This window comes from Trichoderma reesei (genome assembly GCF_000167675.1).
Source record: "Trichoderma reesei QM6a unplaced genomic scaffold TRIREscaffold_9, whole genome shotgun sequence".
NCBI lineage: Eukaryota > Fungi > Ascomycota > Sordariomycetes > Hypocreales > Hypocreaceae > Trichoderma > Trichoderma reesei.
Genome location: NW_006711156.1, coordinates 1,132,411 through 1,153,651, shown reverse-complemented (window position 1 = coordinate 1,153,651; position 21,241 = coordinate 1,132,411). Strand labels below are relative to the sequence as shown.

Below are 21,241 nucleotides of genomic sequence, written 5' to 3'. Positions count from 1 at the left end.
TTTGTTCCTCGTCACCCCAAACGCCTCTGCTGACTTGATAAAGCAAACCTCCCCCCCTTGTCTGGTCTCTAACCCCCCTCCAGACTCTCTTGGATGGAAACGCTTTCTACAGTTTCCTCTATAGATGATAAAATACCTCACTCTTCTCGCCGTCGGCGCCGTCGACCACGCGACTCTTTAGGCGGACGCCTTATGCCCTCTATAGCTTCCATACTGGCCTCCTAGGGCGTATAGTTGCTGGGGGACTCGCTGAGGAATGGGAGATTCGACGAGGATCCGCGGTAGCTGCTCGCCCCCGTATGCTGGCGCTTGCTCGGGCGCTGGATTGGCTCTTCATCGTCAGACGACAGCGTCAGGTCAATGACTGCTGGCGCCGGTCGTTTGACGCTATGCGAGCTGCCCCGCGGTCTTGTCGCCGACCCTTCATGGCCCGCAGAGCCAGGAGTGCCCGTATACGGGGTCAAGTGCTTGGGCGTAGCTGGTCGACGGCCGCCAATGATGATTTCTGACACCTCAACATCATCATCGTCGTCGTCGTCGTCATCAGCATCGTCATCATCCTCGAGTTGTGCGCCGTTTGGTCTGGACAACGTCTCCTCCCTGGGTGGCTTGCTAGACCACTTGCCATTCGGCTCAATCGTGACAGTCTCCAGGCTCTTTGGCGTCTTTTCCAGAATGGCCTTGACATAACTAAAGATTGGTCAGTGCTGGTTACAGGTTGCGGAGAGAAAGGGGCCGAGATTATGAGCGGTACGCACCCATCAACGGCCAGCTGTTCAAATGGCGCCGGTTTGTTGCAGATAGGACACAGCCACTGTGGACCTTGCTCCTGGAGCTGCAAGTACGAGGTTGCGTCAAAGCATTGGAGATGCGTGCATCTCACGCTCCGACAGGGAACTTCTAATCTCATGTAGGACAGAGGGCACTTGAGCGATAACACCTGGGAAGTTGCCACCACATCCGGGTCCTGTGCAATCTTGTTCACTATTCATTGCTGCATTAGCAACCGCGTACCAGTGACGGTGGCCGCCAAGCAAGACTTACAATCTCTTATAACCGATTCTTCAGTGATCTTGCTACGGCTGGCAATTGTCGCTACCAGGTCCGGTACTGTGGTAACCTTGCAAAGGTTGACAATGAGGTAGTATTTCTGCAAAGGCGAAAGAAAGATACTCGTCAGCGGAGATGATCCAGAACAAGAGGCACGCGAATGATGGGGACGCATCAGAAAGAAGAGAGCACAAGGGAGGGGAGAAGACTTATGAGATTAGGAGGAAAAAGAAGGGGAGAGCAGAGGAAAGGGGGAGAAAGGGAGTTCAGTCCCGGATACAAACTTACCTTGGTCGTCAGCGCATACGTAAACTCGATATTGTTCATGTAGTCTCTTTTCAGGCGCAGAGCATTGGTAATGTCAACCGGTCTGGTAGAGCCGGGCTTGTTCTTGAGGCCTCGCAGGTTGGCCTTGATCTCGTCGCCGTTTACCCGGAGCTCGGATTGGTGTGGGAACGCAACATCTTGTACGCCACTGTTGTCGCTCGCACAGAACACCATGATCCTGTAAGACTTGTCGTCGATGCATCGCTGTGCAATGGGGCAGTGGCTTAGCTTTAGCGGGATGGTGACAGAGTTCCTATGCTGTGCCATGGCTGTAGATGGACGACGCCGGTCAGCGGAGGCCTTCTATCTTCAAGGCATCTATGCAGAAGGGGAGGGGGGGTTCAACACTTGCCTTCGCAGGTACGCAAACCGCTCACGGGGACTTCGATGGTGTAAAAGGGGCTTGGCTTGAACGAGAAACCGTACGTTCCGGAGCCATAGGGCGAGACTGGCAAGCCGTCTGCAGAGACTTGCCCATATGCCCGCTGGCTGCCGTAGCCCGCGCTGCCGTACGGCGAGGTTGAGGAGGCGGAGGCGGGCAAGGCTGGTTGCGCTATGGATCCGTTGCCCCGAGCCGTCGTGGCCTTGGATGGACTCGCTCGCTGGGAATTAGCCTGCAAGATGCTCTGTTTGACCTGCTGGAACCGCGCAAAGTCATTGTTGGCTACGGTTTCGTTGATGACTGCATGTTGAATATGAAAGAAAGAGGTCAGCGGTCTGCACGGATGGGTGCAACAAGGGCACGCGAATGTAGGCTTCGCGATGGGGAGACAACGTGGGTAGAGAGACTCACGATTTACAATGCGTCGCTGGAGCTCAGCCTTGACGCCGGTGCTCTTGAGCCCGTTCACCTGGCAGACGGTAGAGAGCTGGCGATTAAACAGAGAGTTGCCCTGGACCTGCCGGAGCAGCGCGCTCACGTCATTCCGCTGAATCAAGCTGGACGAAGCCATGGTTTGGTTGGCGTCGCAGATTGAAGATCGAGAGAGAGGAGGCGCCTCGCATGGGCATCCAAGAGGGAGCGGAGGAGCCAAGGGCGACACGAGCGGGCAGCAAGACAGCAGCGGTGGGCTGATGTGCAAGCGAGTGTGAGTGAGGCGATGCGATCGAGTCTCCGGTCTCTATAACCAGGGCAGGGGCTGCGGGCGGAGCGGACACGATCGAGTCCGAGATCGCAAAGCAAGCAGCAGAGGAGTGTCGCGGCCGCTGGACGGCACAAGGCGGTTGCTTGTGGCGCACGCTGTGAAGCCGGCAGACGGCCGTGATGGTCGCTGACGATGCGAGGCAGAGGGCGGAGGTTTCGACCCGAGGTTTGTCACCGTACGGAGGAGAAGTGCGGTTGATGCAGGCGTCGAGTCGCCAGCAGCGAGGCTGTGAATTCGGTCGGAGGGCCCAAGGGCGACGGCGAGAACGGGCGAGTGATGCAGCAGCGTCCTGGACATTCACTCTCCTCTCACCCCGGCAGCCTCGCGTCGCTTCTGCTGTTATGAGCGAGACATGCCAGCAACCAGCGGTCCAGATGCAGAGAGATGGAGAGATAACTAAGCCTCGACGCTATCGCCACTTGGACGGACTTTTGCGATCGGGCAGGCGGCGGCAGCTGGCAGAACTCGGCACCTTGTATGTAATACTACACCTACCAGGTACTGTACGTAAGAAGAGCAGTAAGAGCAGCCGAGGGCGCGCTCAGCCACGCAGGAATGCCCATTATGCGCCACACTGATGCACTATCTCTTATCTCCTCCCGCCGTTATCGTAAACTTTCTTCTTTCTCTACTCTACTGTATTTGACCGCAGTGCCAAATCGATAATCGCAAGCAGAATCGAACAGAGCGTCCGTCCATCCGTCACCAAAAGAAACAGGTACCTGCGGCAACAACAGCACAAGAGATACGACAACCGCAATCATGGCCAAGAGTTCGCGGTCGAGCAGCAAAAAATTCAACAACCAGCGCAAGGCTGCCAGCATCTTTGGGCCCGCTGAAACCGCCAGACAAGAGCGTCTGTCGGCCAAGCTGCTCGAGCTGGCAAAGCAGGCAAAGCCCGAGCCTGCGGAGATGAAGATTGATGGTTCGTTGGGAACCCCATGAGCTCCTATATCGAGGGAGTATGCACGACGTTTGTGTGTGCTGTTTCTGACACTGCCGAAAAAGGAGACGAGAGCGACAATGCGCAGGACAGAGACGACCAGGCCGCAGATGAGACATGTATGCACAGTTTCCCACCCTCTTTCCGACGCCAATTCCTCTTTTGACGAGCCGGATGCTAATAAGGTATGCTGTGATGCTCAGCCATGGACGTGGACTCGAAGAAGCCGACAAGACCGCAAATCACCAAGAAGCGCATCGAGAAGAAGCGCAAGAAGTCGAGCATCACGTTCCCCAAGTACAGCGACAGACTAGCCGCCAGGAAGAAGAAGAATGCGCCAAAGAAGGCGTGAGATGCGAGATTCGGTCGATGTTCAATTTTCTAAGAATTTTTCTTGCTCCTTGTCGGGTTCGGTTCGTTTCTGTTATACGGAGTACTCATAATCTTCAAATTGTATTGTCTTGCATACCAGCTCTCAATTGACGATATCCATGACCATCCCTCAAGAAAAAGAAAGGAAAAAAAAAAAAAGTTAGTAAAAAAGCGTTAGTTCACTACCTGCAGGCGCGCCCCTGATGCCTGTGGCGCAGCAGTTGTCCCAACTCGGACCTCTGGATCGTCCCTTGGCCAATCAATCCTCCACTCCCGCTTGCTTCGTTATCATATCTCACTCTTACTACCTATCCCTTCACCATACCTTTGGCGATGAACGGGACATTTCAACACCAGCACAGTCCCGTATATACGCGTCTCTCGCATCTCCCATATGGCTTCCACTGTGCATCGGCTGAGTGAAGCACTGTTGACCCCGGCCCTCTCCGAGTCTTTGCCTGGCTCGTCCGATTCTCGTTAAGACATGGTGGCCTCACCAAACTCATCGCTTGCGGGCTCTCTGCTGCTCACTGCGGCCAACATCCTCGTCCCGCTGTCGATTCTCGTCTTTGCCACTGGTTTCTTTCCGTACAAGCCCTTTCTTTCTGGGTTGGCCGAATATGAGCCTCTCGAATATGGACCTCCGCCCAAGGCCCCCTTTGATAGACTTGTATTCATGGTAGTTGATGCCTTGCGGAGGTATGGACTCGATATTCGTCTCCCATAACGGCTCGTCATCTCCATACTAAAACTGCCATGGTAGTGATTTTGTGTACTCTGATGGCTCGGGATTTGAATACACCCAACGGTCAGTCTCGTACACTGTATAGCTGCTTGCTTCACTCTCTCATGCCAGAGTCCCGTATAGCCTCATCCGCGAAGGCGGCGCCATTCCCTTCACGGCCAATGCTCGGTCTCCGACAGTGACGATGCCTCGGATCAAGGCCATCACCACGGGATCTATCCCCTCCTTTGTCGACCTTATCCTCAACTTTGACGAAGCCGACACCTCTTCCACATTGGCCGCCCAAGACACCTGGCTGTCCCAGCTCAAGGCCAAAGACACAGGCAAGCTTCTCATGTACGGCGATGATACGTGGCTCAAGCTGTTTCCCGAGACGTTTGACCGTCACGACGGGACCTCTAGCTTCTTCGTCGCAGTAAGTTGCTTTTCCCACTCTGGAATTCCCACCTGCTGTCTCCCAATCGCTTACAGGCGCAACCTTCAAGGACTTCACAGAGGTGGACAACAATGTCACCAGGCACATCCATCATGAGCTCGAACAGGACGATTGGAGCTTGATGGTCCTCCATTATCTTGGCCTCGATCACATTGGTCATAAATCGGGGCCACGAAGCACGCACATGCCCGCCAAGCAGCGTGAAATGGATGGCATCGTCCACCAACTGTATGAAGCCCTAGAAACCAAGAGTCACCTGAAGTCAACGCTGCTTGTGCTCTGCGGTGATCACGGCATGAACGATGCAGGAAACCACGGGGCGTCGTCCCCCGGAGAAACGTCACCCGCCTTGGTCTTCCTGGCGCCCAAGCTCAAGGAGATATCGTCTGGATACGCAGCCCCTGAGCGGCCCAAGAACGAGTACGACTACTATTCCATGGTTGAGCAGTCCGATATCTCGCCGACTCTCGCAGCGCTCTTGGGATTTCCCATCTCAAAGAACAACCTGGGAGCTTTCATCCCGGAATTCCTGCCCTTCTGGCCTAGCTCGAGCGACAAGGTGCAGATTCTCATTCGCAACGCTAGACAGATCCTCAACGTCGTCACGGCAGCCTTTGGAGGGGAGCTGTTTGACGCTCAGGCTACTGTCGACCCGTGCGCTTCCAGGGCCACGGATGTTGAAGAACTGGCCTGTGAATGGCGAAGGATCAGTCTAGAGGCGGCTTCACAGGCGAATGCCGCAGCGGTTGATCAGGCGTGGCTGTCAGCTACGTCTGCTTGGATTCGCAAGGCCCAAGAACTGATGAGCAGCATGGCATCCAACTATGACATGTCGAGACTTGCCCTCGGCCAGGGCTTGGCTGTTGCTGCCCTCGTTGCGAGCCTTGTCGTTTTGGGCTTGCAAGGTTTCCGGCAGACAGGGTTTCCGATGCCGCTTTTTCTGCTTGCGGCGTCCTATGGGCCCATGATGTTTGCCAGCAGCTATGTGGAAGAGGAGCAACATTTCTGGTACTGGACATGCACTCTATGGCTGGCATATCTCAGCATTCGAGAGGTTGCAAAGTAAGTTGGCTTCCCCACCCCCGTATTGTTGAACAAACGTTCGGTGATGCTGAACCTCTCATTTCAGAACCTCGCGCCTCTCCTCCATCGCAAGCCATGTATTGTCCTTGGCTGCTCTCAGGCTCACCCGAAGCTGGAACCAAACCGGCCAGAAGTTTGCTGGCGAGCCGGACACTGTCAAAACATTCCTCAACCCCAACCCCGAGCTTCTATGGGTGCTCGTCACCTTGGCGTATGTTGTGGTGACTTTCCAGACACTGCAGAGCCTGTCTGGCATGCCGTATATCCTGGCCACCTCCTTGGCGCCGGCCCTCTTCTTGGCGACCTTTACCTTTAAGCTGGCGTTTACTGCCGAGGATGCTCCCGAGCTGGTTGTGGGATTTGCTCGTGACCTACTCGATACTTTCCAGGGCCCGACCCTCATACTGCGAGCAAGGATAGTCTTTGGGCTGCTCGCAGCGCTGCTAGGATTCGCCATATATCGAGCAAAGGCTTGGGGGCCCCGAGCTGCTCAGTCATCTGGTACGTCTGCACCCATGCGACAATGGACAGTCTTTGCATCACTGTCGCCCGTCACAAGCCAGGTCTAACAAAACAACAGTCGAGCTCTCCCACCATTTGTGCACTCTCCTCGCCATGACTCAATCGCGTGCCACCAACATCCCCCTCTTCCTCCTCTCCAGCCTCATTCTGCAGGCCCTTGAATCTGCCGACCTCTCCATTGCCGAAATCACCACGTCCTGCATCATCCTCCAGTACACGACCTTTTTCGCGTTTGGCGGCTCCAACGCAATCTCCTCCGTCGACCTCTCGAGCGCCTACAACGGCATCAGCGGCTTCAACGTCGTCGCCGTCGGCGCCCTGACCCTCGTCAGCAACTGGGCCGGCCCCATTTTCTGGACGTCGGCGACGAACCTGCTCCTCCTGCAAAACCGCCGACAGCGATGGACGACCGGGGCGTTTCGCAGCCACGTCGTCCTGCTGACCGTCTTTGCGTCGACGAGCGTGGCGTTTGTGATGGCGGCGTGCACGGCGCTGAGGACGCACTTGTTCATCTGGACCGTCTTTTCGCCCAAGTATCTGTATGCCATGGCGTGGAGTCTTGGACAGCATCTGCTAATCAATGTTGCCTTTGGGGGCTTTTTGTATTGGGTGGGCACTTGAATCTGGACAGGAACAAGGATATAATCTCCTATCTGAAGAATAAAAGCGCTCATGGAATGGCTAGCAAGAGAGCAGTTTTATCCTTCATCAACTCAGTAATGCCTAGTACCAGCTTAATATATCCATCGTTAGTAGTAATAGAGCCAATCTGCATATTTACCTTTTGCTCAATCATAAACACGTTAAAACCACACATGACAGGGACCGACCCATGGACACGCCATCCTTTCCCATCAAGCCCAACAAGCCAACGACGACCTCTTTCTCACACGTCCTCCATCTTGGTATCCTCGCCATCAGACAACAAATCCTCCACAAGCGAATCCCTCCTTCCGCCATGCTCCGGCACCACGGTCCCATCGCTATCGTCCTCCACCTTGATCTTTGGCTTCCTCGCTCCCTGTCCTTCTTCTTCTTCTTCGTCGTCATCCTCGTCGTCATCCTCCTCCTCCTCATCGTCGTCGCCCGCCCGCGAGCCGGCAACAGATTGTCTATCTCCCGTAGCTTCCGACACAGCCACCGACACGCTGCGACTCGTACGACTATGCGAGGGCCGTTGTTGTTGTTGCTGCAGCTGCTGTTGCTGCTCCTCGAGCCCGTTGACAATCTTGCCCAGGCTGACGTGGATCTTGTACAGCGCGTTGCGGCCCGTCGTGTCCGTCACGAGGCCCTCCTCCACGGCCTCGCTGACGACGTTGTACGTCTCGCGGAGCTTCTCCTCGGAGGAGTTGGGCGAGACGAAGAGCTTCCCGAGGAGGCTGGCGACCAGCTTCTTTTCAGCTTCTGTTTTTTTGGGACATTGCTTGTTAGCCATAAAATCTTCCCAGAAGAAAAAGGAAGAAGAAGAAAAACAAGAAAAAAAAAAAAGAAAAAAAAAAAGACGGAGGGGAGGGAAAGTGTTGAAAACGTACTGCTTATGTTGCCACGAAGCCTCTCGAGAATGTCGCAGGCAAAATCAAGGTGCACGTCGCCCTGGGGATTCTTCTTCTCCCCGTCGAGGACGAGCTCGGGACTGTAGCACTTGCGCGGGTCTGTCCAGTCGACCAAGCAAGCGCCAATCGTCGTCATGCTCACCATGTCTTCCTCGACGTCGACATCGTCATCCTCCAGACCCTCGCGCAGGTTGAGCAGGGAATGGAGCGCCAGCAGGGAAACCTTTCTCATGAGATCCTGGTTCTCCAGCCGAGAGAAGCAGAACACGGGTAAAAAGTAGTTGAGGGCTTGTCGGACCGTCTGGTTGGCGGAGGACGCGGGATCAAAGTAGGCAACCACCAGGGACTTTAGCAGCTCTTCGCAGGCCTCCTCGTCGGAAATGACGCGTCCGAGAAGCAGCTTCGAGGCCGCTATCGTGGCCGCAGCCTGCACCTCGGACGACCTGCCGCCGCCCTTGACTGCCTTGACGTACACCTTGAGGACGGCCGGCGTTGTGGCAAGCAGCTGAGCTCCGTGGACGTTGAGTATGTCGGTCAGGATGTGCAGCGCTGTGATCTGCAAGGCAGTGTGGCCCTTGGTGAAGAAGTGGATAAAGAGCCCCAGGTTCTCCTCGGCCAGCGAGCGGTCGAGGAGGGCGCACAGCCCGAGGCAGACGAGCCCCCTTTCACGAACGGGCGCTTCGTGGCTCCGCACAGCCGGTACCACTAGATTGTTAAGCATGGACACCAAGTCTGTGTTGTCCTTGAGGTTTCCGGCAACATGCGTCAGCATGCACTGAACGATGTGAAGGCACTTCAAGTTGACGAGAATCTCCCTCACTGCCTTCTCATGGGCCTCCTCTTCGCTCATCTCGGGCTGTTCCTTGTTTGAATCGGGCGCTGGAGTATTCTCTCGGCTCCTCTGTTCTGAATGGGCAGAGACAAAGCTCTCGTCGTCTTCCCCGGGCAGGTCCACGATCGTATCGTGTACATCCGCAACAGCCTCGAGCACGACACTGATGAACTCTCTCTCTCCAGCGGCGTCTGGGGCGCAAATGTATCGTAGAGCCTCCATGGCAAGCTTTGTTACTTCGTCCGGGAGCTCTGGAATGGCGAGAGACTGGCGCAGCAGCGTGAACATCTTCCTCCGGCCAACCTCGTCAGAGTAATCAAGGGTCAGCGCTATGTGAAGCATCTGCTCGACAATAAACTCCTGTTCAACGGTATCCTCCTCCTCCTCCTCATCGACATCGTGCTGTGCAATTCGCTTGATGGCGTCGACTAGCACCTTGAGGTAGCGCTCCAGGAAGAAGGCTAGCTTGGTGACTTCTGGCAGCTTCTCCTCGATCAGCGGCTCATATCGGCCCTCACCTTCGCTGCGGCAGAAGTCGTTGAAGCTCCTGGCCATGAAGACGGATTCGGCCGACAGGGTCTCCCAAAAGTGGTCGTCCAAGACTACCGCCTCGCGATAGTCCGGGCGACCCTCCCAGAAGCCCTTCATTGCCTCGAGAGCCACCCCATTCTCCATTCCAGAGTTGATGATGTCGATTCTCTCTAGAAGCTCCAGCAAACCATCAAAGTTTGGCGGTGCCTCTTCTTGCGGCGCCACGCCGGCACAGTCTGCAATCCATCGCTCTCTAAACAGTCTCCCCGCCGCCTTCCGCACGTTCTCGTCTCTGTCACGAAGGCCCCAACGGAGCAGCTTTTCTCTCATGGACAGCGACAAGTGTCGAAAGTCCCCCAGAGCCGGCAGGAGACGAGAGTAGACTGCCCGTCGCGTCGCGGCATCTTGGTCCCTTGCGCGCTCGAGAAGGTATGGGAGAGTCGCGGGTACGATCGGAAGATTGACCAGGAGAGACCGTCGGACGTCGGCGCTCGGATCGTTCTGTAAGACATCAAGCAGCTTGTCCAAGAGACCAACTGAGTGGTTGTCGCTGTCGTCCGAGTTGTGTTCGTCTTCGGGTTGGTTTCCAGCAAGTCGGCCAAGGCCCAGCACGGCCTGGACGCGGACCATGGCCTCCTTGTCTCGGATTCGCTTCAGCAGGTTGTTGCGAAGGCTCTGGAAAAGGTCGTCGTCGATGGCGTCGAGGGAATTGATAATGTGAGAGACAAGCTGGGTCGACCGGAACCGCACGTACTTGTCCTTGGCCTGCATCAGCGACAGGGCGGTTTGGAGCACCTTGGACGAGAGCCGATTGCTCGGCGTTTCGGGCATCAAGCTCGCGTCGGCATCGGCCTCGTCCAGCAGCTCGCTGTCCTTATCCGAGGCATGCCGCAGGAACAGCCCAATGAAGCGAATCAGCTTCTCGCCCACGCTCTCCGCCTTCTTCACCGGCATGATGCGCAGCACGCATCGCACAAACTCGTCATTGAACGCCCTCTCGTCGAACTGGTTGGCGTCTGGCTTTCGGGGGTCTACCGGCTCGTAGCAGCACGCTTCTTGGATCTTGCGGAGGTTGACGGCCAGCTTCCGATGCGTGGCCGTCGTCCGTTGCGCATCGCGGAAGATGGCGCAGACCTGGGTTCGGAGGGCGTTGTCTGGTGTGTCGGGATGCTGCAGAGGCGCCGCGGGCTTCTTGGCGGTGGCCGCCGGTCTGCCGGTCCGAGTCCCTGATCGTGTAGGCATTTTGTCTGCTTCTCTGGCTTGTCTGGAGACGACAGGTATCCCTGCGCGTGAAGCCGCAAGATACAGTCAAGCTCTCAGAAGGAGAAGAAGAGGTGAAGTTGATGGATAGTGTGTTGTGTAGACGGCGCGTCGCTCAACGGGAAACTGCGATCAACAATTCTCCCGTTTCGGCATAACGTGGCGTTGGACCCCGCCATCCATAGTCGGACTAGCGCCAAACATTCGGTCGATACATACATTATGTACCTACATACTAATTTGATAATTAGCGATAAGATAAGCTGCAGCTCCAGATTTTTTTTCTTTTAGCAGAGCATATCAGAGTTCGTGCAACGCCTGCTCCCAGAACTTTTCTCGCATCTCAGTATACCAGATACTGCTGCTGCAATTGAACGTCGACTGCAGCAGAAAACCATGGCCCCTACACAGAATGATCGAAAGCGGAGGAGGCAGGACAGTGAATCCTCCGCTGCCACAAAATCGCACGACCCGGACGGTGGAATCTCGCGGACGCCAAAGAAGGCAAAGGTGGAAGACCGACGGTCTGTCTTTGTGCGGTCATTACCTCCCAGCGCCACAAACGAGAGCCTCGCGGACTTCTTCTCGCAGTACTTCCCCGTCAAGCATGCCACGGTGGTTGTCGACCAGAAGACGAAGGAGTCCCGAGGGTTCGGCTTCGTTTCGTTCGCTGACGCCGACGACGCCAAAGCGGCCAAGGAGGCATTGGACAAGAAGGAATGGGACGGCCGGCGGATTCGAATCGAAGTCGCGGAGCCCAGACATCGAAACCCCGATCCCGACTCGGACGCGGCAGCCAAGAAGCCGGGAAAGCCTGCGTACCAGCCGCCTCCCACCAAGCTGATTATTCGAAACCTGCCGTGGAGCATCAAGACGCCGGAGCAGCTTTCGAAGCTCTTCATCAGTTTCGGAAAGGTCAAATTCGCCGACCTGCCCCAGAACAAGGGGAAGCTCAAGGGTTTCGGCTTTGTCACTCTCCGAGGCCGACCAAATGCAGAGAAGGCCCTCGAGGCGATCAACGGCAAGGTCGTTGATGGCCGAACGTTGGCCGTCGATTGGGCTGTCGATAAGGAGACTTGGGACAGGCAACAAACGGCGGAGAGCAGCAATCAGGAGCCCAAAGACGGCGAGGATGAAGACAAGGAGGATGAGAAGACCGCTGGGGGCAACGACGGTGAGGTCAAGAATCGCGATGACCAACTGCAATCGGACCTTGCCAACTTTATGAAAAACTACATGCACAACATGGAGGACGAAGACGAGGATGACGACGAGGGGAAAGACGACAAAGATGAGGATGAAGACGACGACGAGGATATGAAGCTGTTGGACGAGGAGGACGAGGAGCATGAGGAGGAGAAGGAGCCCGCCAAGCCGAAGCGGGAGCTGATGACGGACAATTCCTCCACCGTCTTTGTGCGAAACCTGCCCTTTACGACGACGGATGAGCAGCTCCAGTCCTTCTTTGGCCACTTTGGCAAGGTCCGCTACGCCCGCGTCGTCATCGACAAGGCGACGGAGAAGCCGGCCGGCACAGGCTTCGTGTGCTTCGTCGATGCGGCAGACGCAAAGGCCTGCATCGTGGGCGCCCCTCGGCGCGCGCCGCCGCCCGCGGGAGGCGTCAAGCACTCCATCCTCCAGGACGAAAACGCCGACCCCACCGGCAAGTACACGCTCGACGGGCGAGTGCTGCAGGTGGCCCAGGCCGTCGGCCGCAACGAGGCGGCGCACCTGGCGGAGAACTCGCTGGCGCAGCGGAGGCAAAAGGACAAGCGCCGGCTGTACCTCTTGTCCGAGGGCTCGCTGGGCGCGGGCTCCCCGCTGCGAGGCCTCCTGACCGACGCCGAAGTGCGGATGCGGCAGGCGAGCGCGGCGCAGCGCAAGAAGCTCGTGGAGAAGAATCCCATGCTGCACATTAGCCTGACGCGGCTCGCCCTGCGCAACATCCCCAGCGACCTCGGCGCCAAGGATCTCAAGGAGCTGGCGAGGAAGGCCGTCGTCGGCTTCGCCAAGGACGTCAAGGAAGGGCGCCGGCAGCCGCTGTCCAAGGAGGAGATTGCCCGAGACGGCAAGGACGCCAAGGAGAAGGAGAAGGAGCGCAAGCTGAAGCGCAAGGGCATCGTCAAGCAGGCCAAGATTGTGTTCGAGGACAACAAGGGGTCCAAGGTGTCGGAGGCGAGCGGGGCCGGCAAGAGCCGCGGCTACGGCTTCATCGAGTACACGTCGCACCGCTGGGCGCTCATGGGGCTGCGGTACCTCAACGGCCTGCAGCTGGACGCGCCCAACGGCAAGAAGCAGCGCCTGATTGTCGAGTTTGCCATTGAGAACGCGCAGGTGGTGAAGCGGCGACAGGAGGCTGAGAACGCCGCCAAGGTGGCCAAGGCAAAGGGCAAGGACGGCGCAGATGCTGCCGATTCAGACGAGGACGAAGGCGATGAGGATGAGGAGGAAGAAGAAGAGGCCCCCAAGCCAAAGATGAAGGCGAATGGGAAGCAAAAGGGAAAGAAAAACAAGGGGAACATGAACAAGGGCCCCAAGGTGAAGAAGCCCGCCAAGGAGGAGGGCGGGGACAAGAAGGAGGATAAGAAGGAGGAGAAGAAGCCGGCGAACGCAAAGGAGGCGATCCAGCAGAAGCTGATTGCGCGGAAGAGGCTGATGCGCAAGAAGAAGGCTGTGTCTAGGGGAAAAGCATAGATTTGGGGACCGTCTCTATAATATCCAGTGGCATTGTGGGATTCATAGTCTTTTTCCTTTTTGTTCATTATTTCTGTGCTATGGGCTATACAAGGATTCGAGTTTCCAATCGAGGATTTTACTGTTGCTGCATACAATCTTTTTGAGCTGAGAGGTATCAAAAAAATCAGAGAAGAGATTAACAGTAATCAAGAACCTTACCCCCCTCTTATTTCCAAAACCATCCCGACTTCTTATCCTGTGTCTGTTGGTCATCCGCATCTGTGTCCGCTCGCTCAATGACATTGGCCTCGCTGTTCCCTCTGGCGTCGACTCTGTGCGACCTGTCGGCGGGACGCATGGAAAAGTGCGTTTCCGTGCTGATTTCGTTGCCATTCTTGTCGTATGTCTTCTTCGTGACCGTCGTGGTCAGGTAACCAAAACTGTTGACCTTTTCGTCCCTCGTGACGACCTCTTTGATGCCATTGTCGTATACCTTTTCTTCGCTTGTGCTGGGCGGCAGAGAAGCTACCTCTCTGCTATCAGTGGATACGGGCTTGTTGTCAGTCTTGGTGGTACTCTCTGCGATGCTCTTGACGAATGCATCCCACGTCTTGTGGCCCTCTGCAAAGCTCGAACTGAGCGAAGAGAACCAATCGTCAAAGTGATCGGGGAGGCTCTTCTGGTGCGAGCCTTGATGATCGTCCTTGTGCGGCCTATTTTCGCGACCGTGGAAGCTATCCTCGAGCTGCTTAAATACCTGGTGCACCTCGTCAAAGAATCCGTTGCCGGCCTTTTCACTTGCGGCAGCGCGGTTCCAAACCTCGGCTGCCTTGCGATCGAGCTCCTCATGAAGCCTGGCCCAGTCACTCCAGCCCGCCCTAAACAGCCCCCACTCGGCAGAGGCTTCATCGTCGCCATCACCTTCCAGCAGACCAAAGTTTCGCGGTCTGTAGAGCTCATCTCGCGTGGGCCGGCGAAGCAGGCCTTGGGATTCTAGCCGTCGAAGCCAGAACCAGGTGGGTTCGCCTTTGGAGAACATCTGTCGTAGTAGCTGCCGCTGGTTGTACCTGTCCTTGATGTCAGGCAGGGGCCGCCCCTGCGAGACGGCGAGCAGGTCCTCAAAGGCGTCCTCAAAGGTGAAGACGGACGGGTCGCATTGCGGCGGCAGGTCATTCGGGACGGGCTGCTTGAGGTGGCGCAGGTTCAACGGCGAATAGGGCCATGAGGCGACTGAGACTGTGTCGAGGGCCAATGGGCGCGACTCGGACTTGTCCATTGTGACCGAAGGAACAGGCGGCAGAGTTTGAGTGATGTGGTTGTTGCGAGCGTGACGATGGCGGGAGCTGTCGCAAACGGGCGTATCTGGTGATGGGCAGGTTGACAGGTCAGATTGACGTATGTCTGGCGGCGGCGGCTGCTGCTGCTGTGGCTGGTGCTGTTGAGCTTGGGGTTGAGACGAGGGTGAGAAGAGTGAGTGAATGGCTGAATCGACGTGCTGTTTGAATTGGATGAAGGCGTTCAGCATGCCGAAGACATGCCTATTCGTGGATGGTAGCGTAGGTGATGGCGATGGCGATGGCGATGGTGAGGTGAATCCAGGTGAAGTTTGGTGATATTGGAGAACTACCCAATGGAGAGAGTGGCTCAGGCTGTCGAGCCTTCTAGACAGCTCCGAGTCTCATGACCTGGACCCTGCTGAGCCTCAGTGTCTGGGTCCCGTCGTGATGCGCTCTGACAGGCAGGTATCTGGAGAGCCCATGAGAGTACCTGGCAGCGCTAGACTGCGTGCATATGTACGCACTCTAGACATGACGGTACTGCTGTGGCGGTGCATGAGGCGCAACTTAGTACGAGCGTCCGGCTTCCAATGGCTCAATTCAATGTCACTTGGCTACCTAAGGTACCTAAGGTAATACCTTTAAAACAACAAATTGATAGAATGATGACGATTATTACGGAGAGGGTCAAATATAAATCATCTTGCTGATACACCAGGAAGCACCTAGTAAATAGGTATCTGCTGAAGCTGTAGTCGGTAATACAAAGGATACCCAAGATCATGCAGACAAGAGAAAGATAAATTCACCCTCCAATTACATCCTGCAGACGTCTTCTTTGTCCCTTCGATCCAAGTCCATGTCGAGGCTTCTTCAGTGATGACATAGCGTGGGGGTACGTACCGTCACCTCCTGCCCCCTCGTCATCTGCCTGCCAGCGGAAATTCGGCGCCAAGCCCGCGACCAAAGCAATACCTTACTCCGTACTTTACCTTACCTGATCTACTAAGTACTCGTACAGCAATGGATGCGTGACTGTCGACCGCATTTTTTTCAAAACTCCTTGATCATCCAGCTCTGGTTTTCCTGCACCATCATGAGCCTCGTCTGTGCCTCGTGTCTGTCCGTCTCTGCTCTGCCTCTGCCTCTGTCTCTGTCTCTGCTGCTCGCTCCGATGGTACCTGGTCAGGCAATCTGCCTCGGCGTCCGGCGACTGTAGCTGCGCGTTTCTCCACCAAATCTCCGATCCTACCGTCACTGCATCTTTGCGTCTTCAAGGTTCTTGTCCTTACTACTATAGCCTTACTCTCTCTTCTTCTCCTTCGTCTTCTTCTTCTTTTCTTTCAACCCCCTTTTCTTTCTTAACTGCTTATACATCTTCCTCCCAGCCTCCAGCCCTTTTTTTTTGGCGGCGGCGGCGGCGGCGACGACGATGCGACCAGCCTTCACAGAGTCGACTCTGCCGACGTGGACGACCCTGACAGCGACAGTAACAGCACCACCGACAGCGACGGCGACGGGCGAGCCCGGCCGAGGCGACGACGAAGATGCCCTGCAGCGCTGGTCCTCCTTGATTGGCATCATCACGGCGATTGTGGGTAACGTCCTCATCGCCCTCGCCCTCAACGTCCAGCGATATGCGCACACGCGGCTGCACAAGGAGCGCAAGAGGATCAAACGAGAGGCCCGCGCGGCCTTGAAGCGGGCGCAAAGCGGCAGCAGCAACGGCCACAGCAATGGGACCACTCAGGTGGGCGTCTACGGCACCATCCTCGGCGGCGGCGGCGATGATCTAGGCAACGGCGGTGAATATCACAACGGTCACGCCAGCACAAACGGCACCGGCAGCCGCAGCGGCCTGTACAGTGATCACTCAGACGACGACGACGAGCGCGACTATCAGGAGAGCGAGCCCCTGATGGCCTCGTTCCAGTCCAGCGCCACGACGGCCAGCTCCGGCTCCGACTCGGAATCGGATTCCAACCCGTCCAAGAAGTCATCCTCCAACTACCTGAAATCGCCGTACTGGTGGCTCGGCCAGATCTTGATAACCTTGGGAGAGGCGGGCAACTTCCTGGCGTACGGCTTTGCGCCCGCCTCCATCGTGTCCCCCCTCGGCGTCGTCGCTCTCGTGTCCAACTGCATCATTGCCCCCGTCATGTTTCACGAGATATTCAGGCCCCGCGATGCCTGGGGCGTCCTGATTGCCGTGTCCGGCGTGGTCACCGTCGTCCTGAGCGCGAATCAGAAGGAGACGAAGCTGAACCCCGACGATGTGTGGGGGGCCATTACGACAATGGAGTTTGAAATCTACCTCGGCGTCACCACGCTGCTCATTGTTCTTCTCATGTGGGCGAGCACCAAATACGGCAAGCGGACCATTCTCATAGACCTCGGCCTCGTTGGTCTCTTTGGTAAGTGTTGATGCCTACTATCATTCCTTTCTTTTCTTCACCAAACTAACGGTTACGTCTCAGGAGGATATACGGCCCTGGCAACCAAGGGCGTCTCGTCGATGCTCTCCACCAGCTTCCTGGCCGCCTTTACCACGCCCGTCACATATGCGCTCGCCTTTGTCCTCCTCTCCACCGCCATTATGCAGATTCGCTACGTCAACAAGGCCCTGTCCCGCTTCGACTCGACCCAGGTCATCCCCGTACAGTTCGTCATGTTTACACTGTGTGTCATCACCGGCAGCGCAGTGTTGTATCGCGACTTTGAAAAGACAACCAAGAAGCAGGCGGCCAAGTTTGTGGGCGGCTGCCTACTCACCTTCTTTGGCGTCTTTCTCATCACCTCTGGCAGAGACCAGCGTGACGACGACGACGAGGAAGATGGGCTGGCCGAGGCCGATGGCATCGAAGAGACAATTGGGCTGACGCAGCACGACGGCGGCGCCTCATCCTCTGCGCTTCCTCAAGCACGGCGTGAGCAGCGGCGCCCCAGCCTACCGCCTCCGAAGACACCATCTCGACGATCTAGCAGAATGTCGCGAGTCAGTTTTGCCGACGCGCTCAAGTCGGACTCAGCCCACAGCGCCGTCGAGCCCCCATCGACGCATGATTTCGAACCGGCAAACTCCCCGGCACACCTCAGCGGCGACGAAGCGCATGTGCTGGTCAGCAACCCATGGCAGGGCCTCTGGGTGAGCCCAGATCCTCCCCGGGGGGCTCGGACAATCTCGGCAGAGTCCGTTGCCACAAGATCCGGCTTGGGATCGACGCCAGTACAGCCGCATCCCCTGGCCTCCATCAAAGACGGCCAGGTGACCCCGACACATTCCACCGATAGACCAGTTACGCCTCGAACGACTCACAGTTCCAAGGCGGGCAACCACCGTGGACGGCCGTTTATTTCTCCCTCTCCTTTCTCTTCCACCGTCACGACGGCCGTCAAGGACGTGATCCTTCGGGAGAACGATAGCCCAGAAGCCACCACGTCTTCCTCTCTACGACGCATAAGGTCGACCATTCGAGCAAGTCTCTTCTTTAACAGCGATGGCGAGGGATCCGTCATGCCGGAGCGCATCGCGGAACAGCCCATTGTGCCGTTCTCGGACGACAATCTGCCGCAAGCCCTGGGCCACGACGATGCCGGGCCAAGCAGTAGTACAGCCACAAAAGCCTCCAGGGGGAGGTCGCGAAGCCTCAGCGACACGCTGGGTGAGTTTTTCCGCCCCAAGAAGCAGAAGAAGCAGGAGGCGGCCGATGAGGACAACACGCGGTTGGACGGCGACGACGAGCAGCCGTTGAACCGCGATTCATAATTGTAATAAGTCACTTACATAACATGTCATTTGCGGGCGGTTCCAGTCATTACATCTTAATAGTCACAGCATTTTTCATACATCACCACGCGTCTCCTTGCCCGAAGATGGCCGCTCAAAAGATTCTGGGGTTTCCGCACGGTATAATGTACCTACTGTGCCTGGCGTTTTTGCTTTCTTTCCTGTTACTATTCAAACTCTCTATTCTTGTTTCTCTTTTGGCATCCTGGTTGTTTCGTCATCAGATGAATCGCGGGTCAACGAGCTCGTATGACATGAACAAAGGACGGGAGGGCAGCAGTCAGAGTTCTATTTTTGGGTGTCTGCGCCCGGGGCCTCTCCATCTGTTTATGCTTTTTCTTTCTGTTGTCTTTTTCTTCTACCTGATATTCCCATGAATGCATTGTTTTTTTGCGGCATGATTCATTGGGTTTCTTTGATAGTAAAATGAATGTATGGCTGTGTTGGCTAGGCGAGATGAATTGAGATTGGGGTCCATCAGCCCCTTTTGGCCTTTTTGCTTGAGCTTTTCGCTTTTCGCTTTCACCTCTTTTTCTTAGGCAAAAGTATCGGTGGTGAAGCCGTGATTTACATGTTCATTTCGGGTTTCCGACGGAACGTGTTGTCACATTGAAACTCGACGAGAGACGCATGATTTCTCTATGTGTGAAGAGTGCTAATCTCCCCCCTATTGAAGGTCTCTATTTCGGTTCAGTAAAGCAGCCCTCGAGTGTCCTATTGAGACAAAATGGAAACGAAAATATAGACGGACGAGTTTACTAGGAAAGGCGTGTATCACAACTTACACCCGCTGCGCCGTTGTGTACCTGGAGGTATGTTCTCTAGATGATCACAGCGAGAGCCTCCAACCAGCGACAATAGCAAGGCATGGCACACAGCAAACAGGATAGTCACTCAGCGCGACAACGCAGAACCACCACACAAAGCTCACTCACAGAATAATCAAATAATGAAGTGACGATGCTTCAATTACTTTTTACAGCAATATGAAAGAAAAAGAAAAGGCAAAAAGTAAAGTTATGAAGGGCATTGAACCCAACCCGATTCGAACGGATAACCTTCAGGAGATTCCGGAGCTGGAATCTGACGCGCTACCGTTGCGCCATGGGTCCTCGTTGAAATTTGAGCCTTGCAAGATTTAGCTAAGAACGCTCTGCTGGTATTTTACCCGCTGACGATGGGTCGCTTGCGTGAGGAACTGTGTGAGAAAAAGATGCGTGTACAATTGGTTTACGAAAGGTGTTGTTTTGTTGATGATTTGACATGTGGCATAGAGTTGATGCTTTTGAGAAAACAAAAATTCCCTTTCTTTTTTTCCTTTACTGTTACATTTTGCTCTTGGAATTACTTGATATGTTTAAATAAGATTTGTTTAAATAAGATTTGTATCCTTGCACTTAATTCGGCCTTTAATTGTATAAACAAAGAGAGGCATGCTAGATTGATATCTTTTACTAGCAGCAGTCATAGAGGCGAGATGCACGTAGGGAGACGGTACTTTCGCGGACTTGATAGCTGCGTAGTGCATGAGAAGATGTAATAAAGTCTGACTTTTCGACAGGGAGATAGATAAAATGTCTGGATTCTTAATGTGACTTTTACATGACTGTTTGTTTGGCTTGAGAGCCGATCAAGGTGCTTGGGTATTTGATATCAGCCTCCTTACCATGCTTTGCCTGCGTAGTTTCAAAGAGTCTTCTTAGGTCGTGTAGTAAGAAACATCACCATCATACATGTCACTGGCTGTCTATTTCGCAATTCATGATTCCTGTGACTTGTCGCAGAGGATCGAGGTCTCCATTTGGCAGAACTGGGCGACGTGCGTTTTCCCTGCCGTCATGCCCATTCTTCTATGTAAGCTTATGCACAAGTCTCAAACGGTGTATTTGTGTCACAGTTGCTCTCAACGTCTATCCGACTGGATAAGTCGAGGATATAACTCCTCACAAGCTGGGCCACATCTTTTCAATGACAACAATTCAAACGTGAGTCTTTGTCAAGACTTGTCATGTTAAACGTGATGATATGCGGACAATTCGGTTGGTCCCGCGCCGATGGAGCCTCCAGTAAGTGCGAGCCTTATGAGACGTCATTTTTCGATCGGCATACACAGCGGACCCATGGCGCAACGGTAGCGCGTCAGATTCCAGTTCATGGAGTCTCCTGAAGGTTATCCGTTCGAATCGGGTTGGGTTCAATGCCCTTCAATCTCTTTTTTTTTTTCTGGCCTTATGCCTTGAAACTTTTTTACCTCTGCATCTTCTTTATAGATGGCTTTCCATCTCGATGTCGACTGCTTCCAGTTGGTCAGGCCTCGGCCGGAGACGAGGCGGACGCCGCACTTGGGGGGCTGTGGCCAAGGTGCCGGAGAGGACGACGACGAGGAGGCTGAGTCCGAGGGTGACGAAGGAGTGTATAATCTCTGTAGCCGGGGTTAGTCTTGGCTCTCGCGATCTGCGGTGTATAGTAAAGGGGCTGTCATACTTGACGTTGATCTTTGTAAGACTCTGTGGTGAGAGTGCTGGGCGCTGCCGAGGTTGTCGACAGACTCAAGTAGAGAGAAACAGAAGCTTCATTCATCGACAATCACCAAGATAGGAATTTGCCCCTGTTACTGACCCCCATCTCTGACTTGCGTATTTGTCTTTGATCCTGGGGGGAAGCTCTTTTGCGCAGCATGCTACCCGCTGAGACTGAAGCTC

General features: G+C 55.3%; 7 protein-coding genes across 7 annotated transcripts; 4 read left to right on the top strand and 3 right to left on the bottom strand.

The window, feature by feature from the left end:
* Nucleotides 1–221: 221 nt before the first annotated feature.
* TRIREDRAFT_62004 (uncharacterized protein) lies at nt 222–2,330 on the bottom strand (the record flags this gene model as incomplete). The annotated part of the gene is made up of 6 exons (XM_006965349.1): nt 222–690; nt 759–984; nt 1,045–1,172; nt 1,331–1,646; nt 1,724–2,041; nt 2,153–2,330. The coding sequence occupies 6 exons, from the start codon at nt 2,328–2,330 to the stop codon at nt 222–224; spliced, it is 1,635 nt and encodes a 544-aa protein (XP_006965411.1).
* Nucleotides 2,331–3,284: 954 nt separating this feature from the next.
* Nucleotides 3,285–3,817, top strand: TRIREDRAFT_107577 (uncharacterized protein; the record flags this gene model as incomplete). The annotated part of the gene is made up of 2 exons (XM_006965479.1): nt 3,285–3,447; nt 3,669–3,817. The coding sequence occupies 2 exons, from the start codon at nt 3,285–3,287 to the stop codon at nt 3,815–3,817; spliced, it is 312 nt and encodes a 103-aa protein (XP_006965541.1).
* Nucleotides 3,818–4,321: 504 nt separating this feature from the next.
* On the top strand, nt 4,322–7,244 carry TRIREDRAFT_61486 (uncharacterized protein; the record flags this gene model as incomplete). Its single annotated transcript, XM_006965478.1, has 5 exons — nt 4,322–4,507; nt 4,668–4,997; nt 5,068–6,080; nt 6,148–6,594; nt 6,665–7,244. The coding sequence occupies 5 exons, from the start codon at nt 4,322–4,324 to the stop codon at nt 7,242–7,244; spliced, it is 2,556 nt and encodes an 851-aa protein (XP_006965540.1).
* A 265-nt stretch (nt 7,245–7,509) lies between these two features.
* Nucleotides 7,510–10,781, bottom strand: TRIREDRAFT_61692 (uncharacterized protein; the record flags this gene model as incomplete). Its single annotated transcript, XM_006965348.1, has 3 exons — nt 7,510–7,674; nt 7,759–8,027; nt 8,156–10,781. The coding sequence occupies 3 exons, from the start codon at nt 10,779–10,781 to the stop codon at nt 7,510–7,512; spliced, it is 3,060 nt and encodes a 1,019-aa protein (XP_006965410.1).
* A 400-nt stretch (nt 10,782–11,181) lies between these two features.
* Nucleotides 11,182–13,629, top strand: TRIREDRAFT_48301 (uncharacterized protein). The gene is made up of 2 exons (XM_006965210.1): nt 11,182–13,172; nt 13,224–13,629. Exons 1-2 carry the CDS (start codon nt 11,196–11,198, stop codon nt 13,491–13,493), a joined length of 2,247 nt encoding a protein of 748 aa, XP_006965272.1. The 5' UTR covers nt 11,182–11,195; the 3' UTR covers nt 13,494–13,629.
* Nucleotides 13,630–13,701: 72 nt separating this feature from the next.
* TRIREDRAFT_78117 (uncharacterized protein) lies at nt 13,702–14,867 on the bottom strand (the record flags this gene model as incomplete). Its single annotated transcript, XM_006965347.1, has 1 exon — nt 13,702–14,867. The coding sequence occupies exon 1, from the start codon at nt 14,749–14,751 to the stop codon at nt 13,702–13,704; it is 1,050 nt and encodes a 349-aa protein (XP_006965409.1). The 5' UTR covers nt 14,752–14,867.
* A 1,893-nt stretch (nt 14,868–16,760) lies between these two features.
* Nucleotides 16,761–17,564, top strand: TRIREDRAFT_40216 (uncharacterized protein; the record flags this gene model as incomplete). The annotated part of the gene is made up of 2 exons (XM_006965189.1): nt 16,761–17,166; nt 17,230–17,564. Coding segments are annotated over 2 exons (741 nt in total), but the record flags the coding sequence as incomplete, so codon positions are not given.
* Nucleotides 17,565–21,241: the final 3,677 nt, after the last annotated feature.

Excerpts from the sequence above, each read along its gene's own strand:
- TRIREDRAFT_48301 (XM_006965210.1), top strand. The coding sequence starts at position 11,196 with ATGGCCCCTACACAGAATGATCGAAAGCGGAGGAGGCAGGACAGTGAA. Across the intron at positions 13,173-13,223 it reads AGGCTGAGAACGCCGCCAAG|GACGAAGGCGATGAGGATGA; the intron begins GTGGCCAAGGCA and ends GATTCAGACGAG.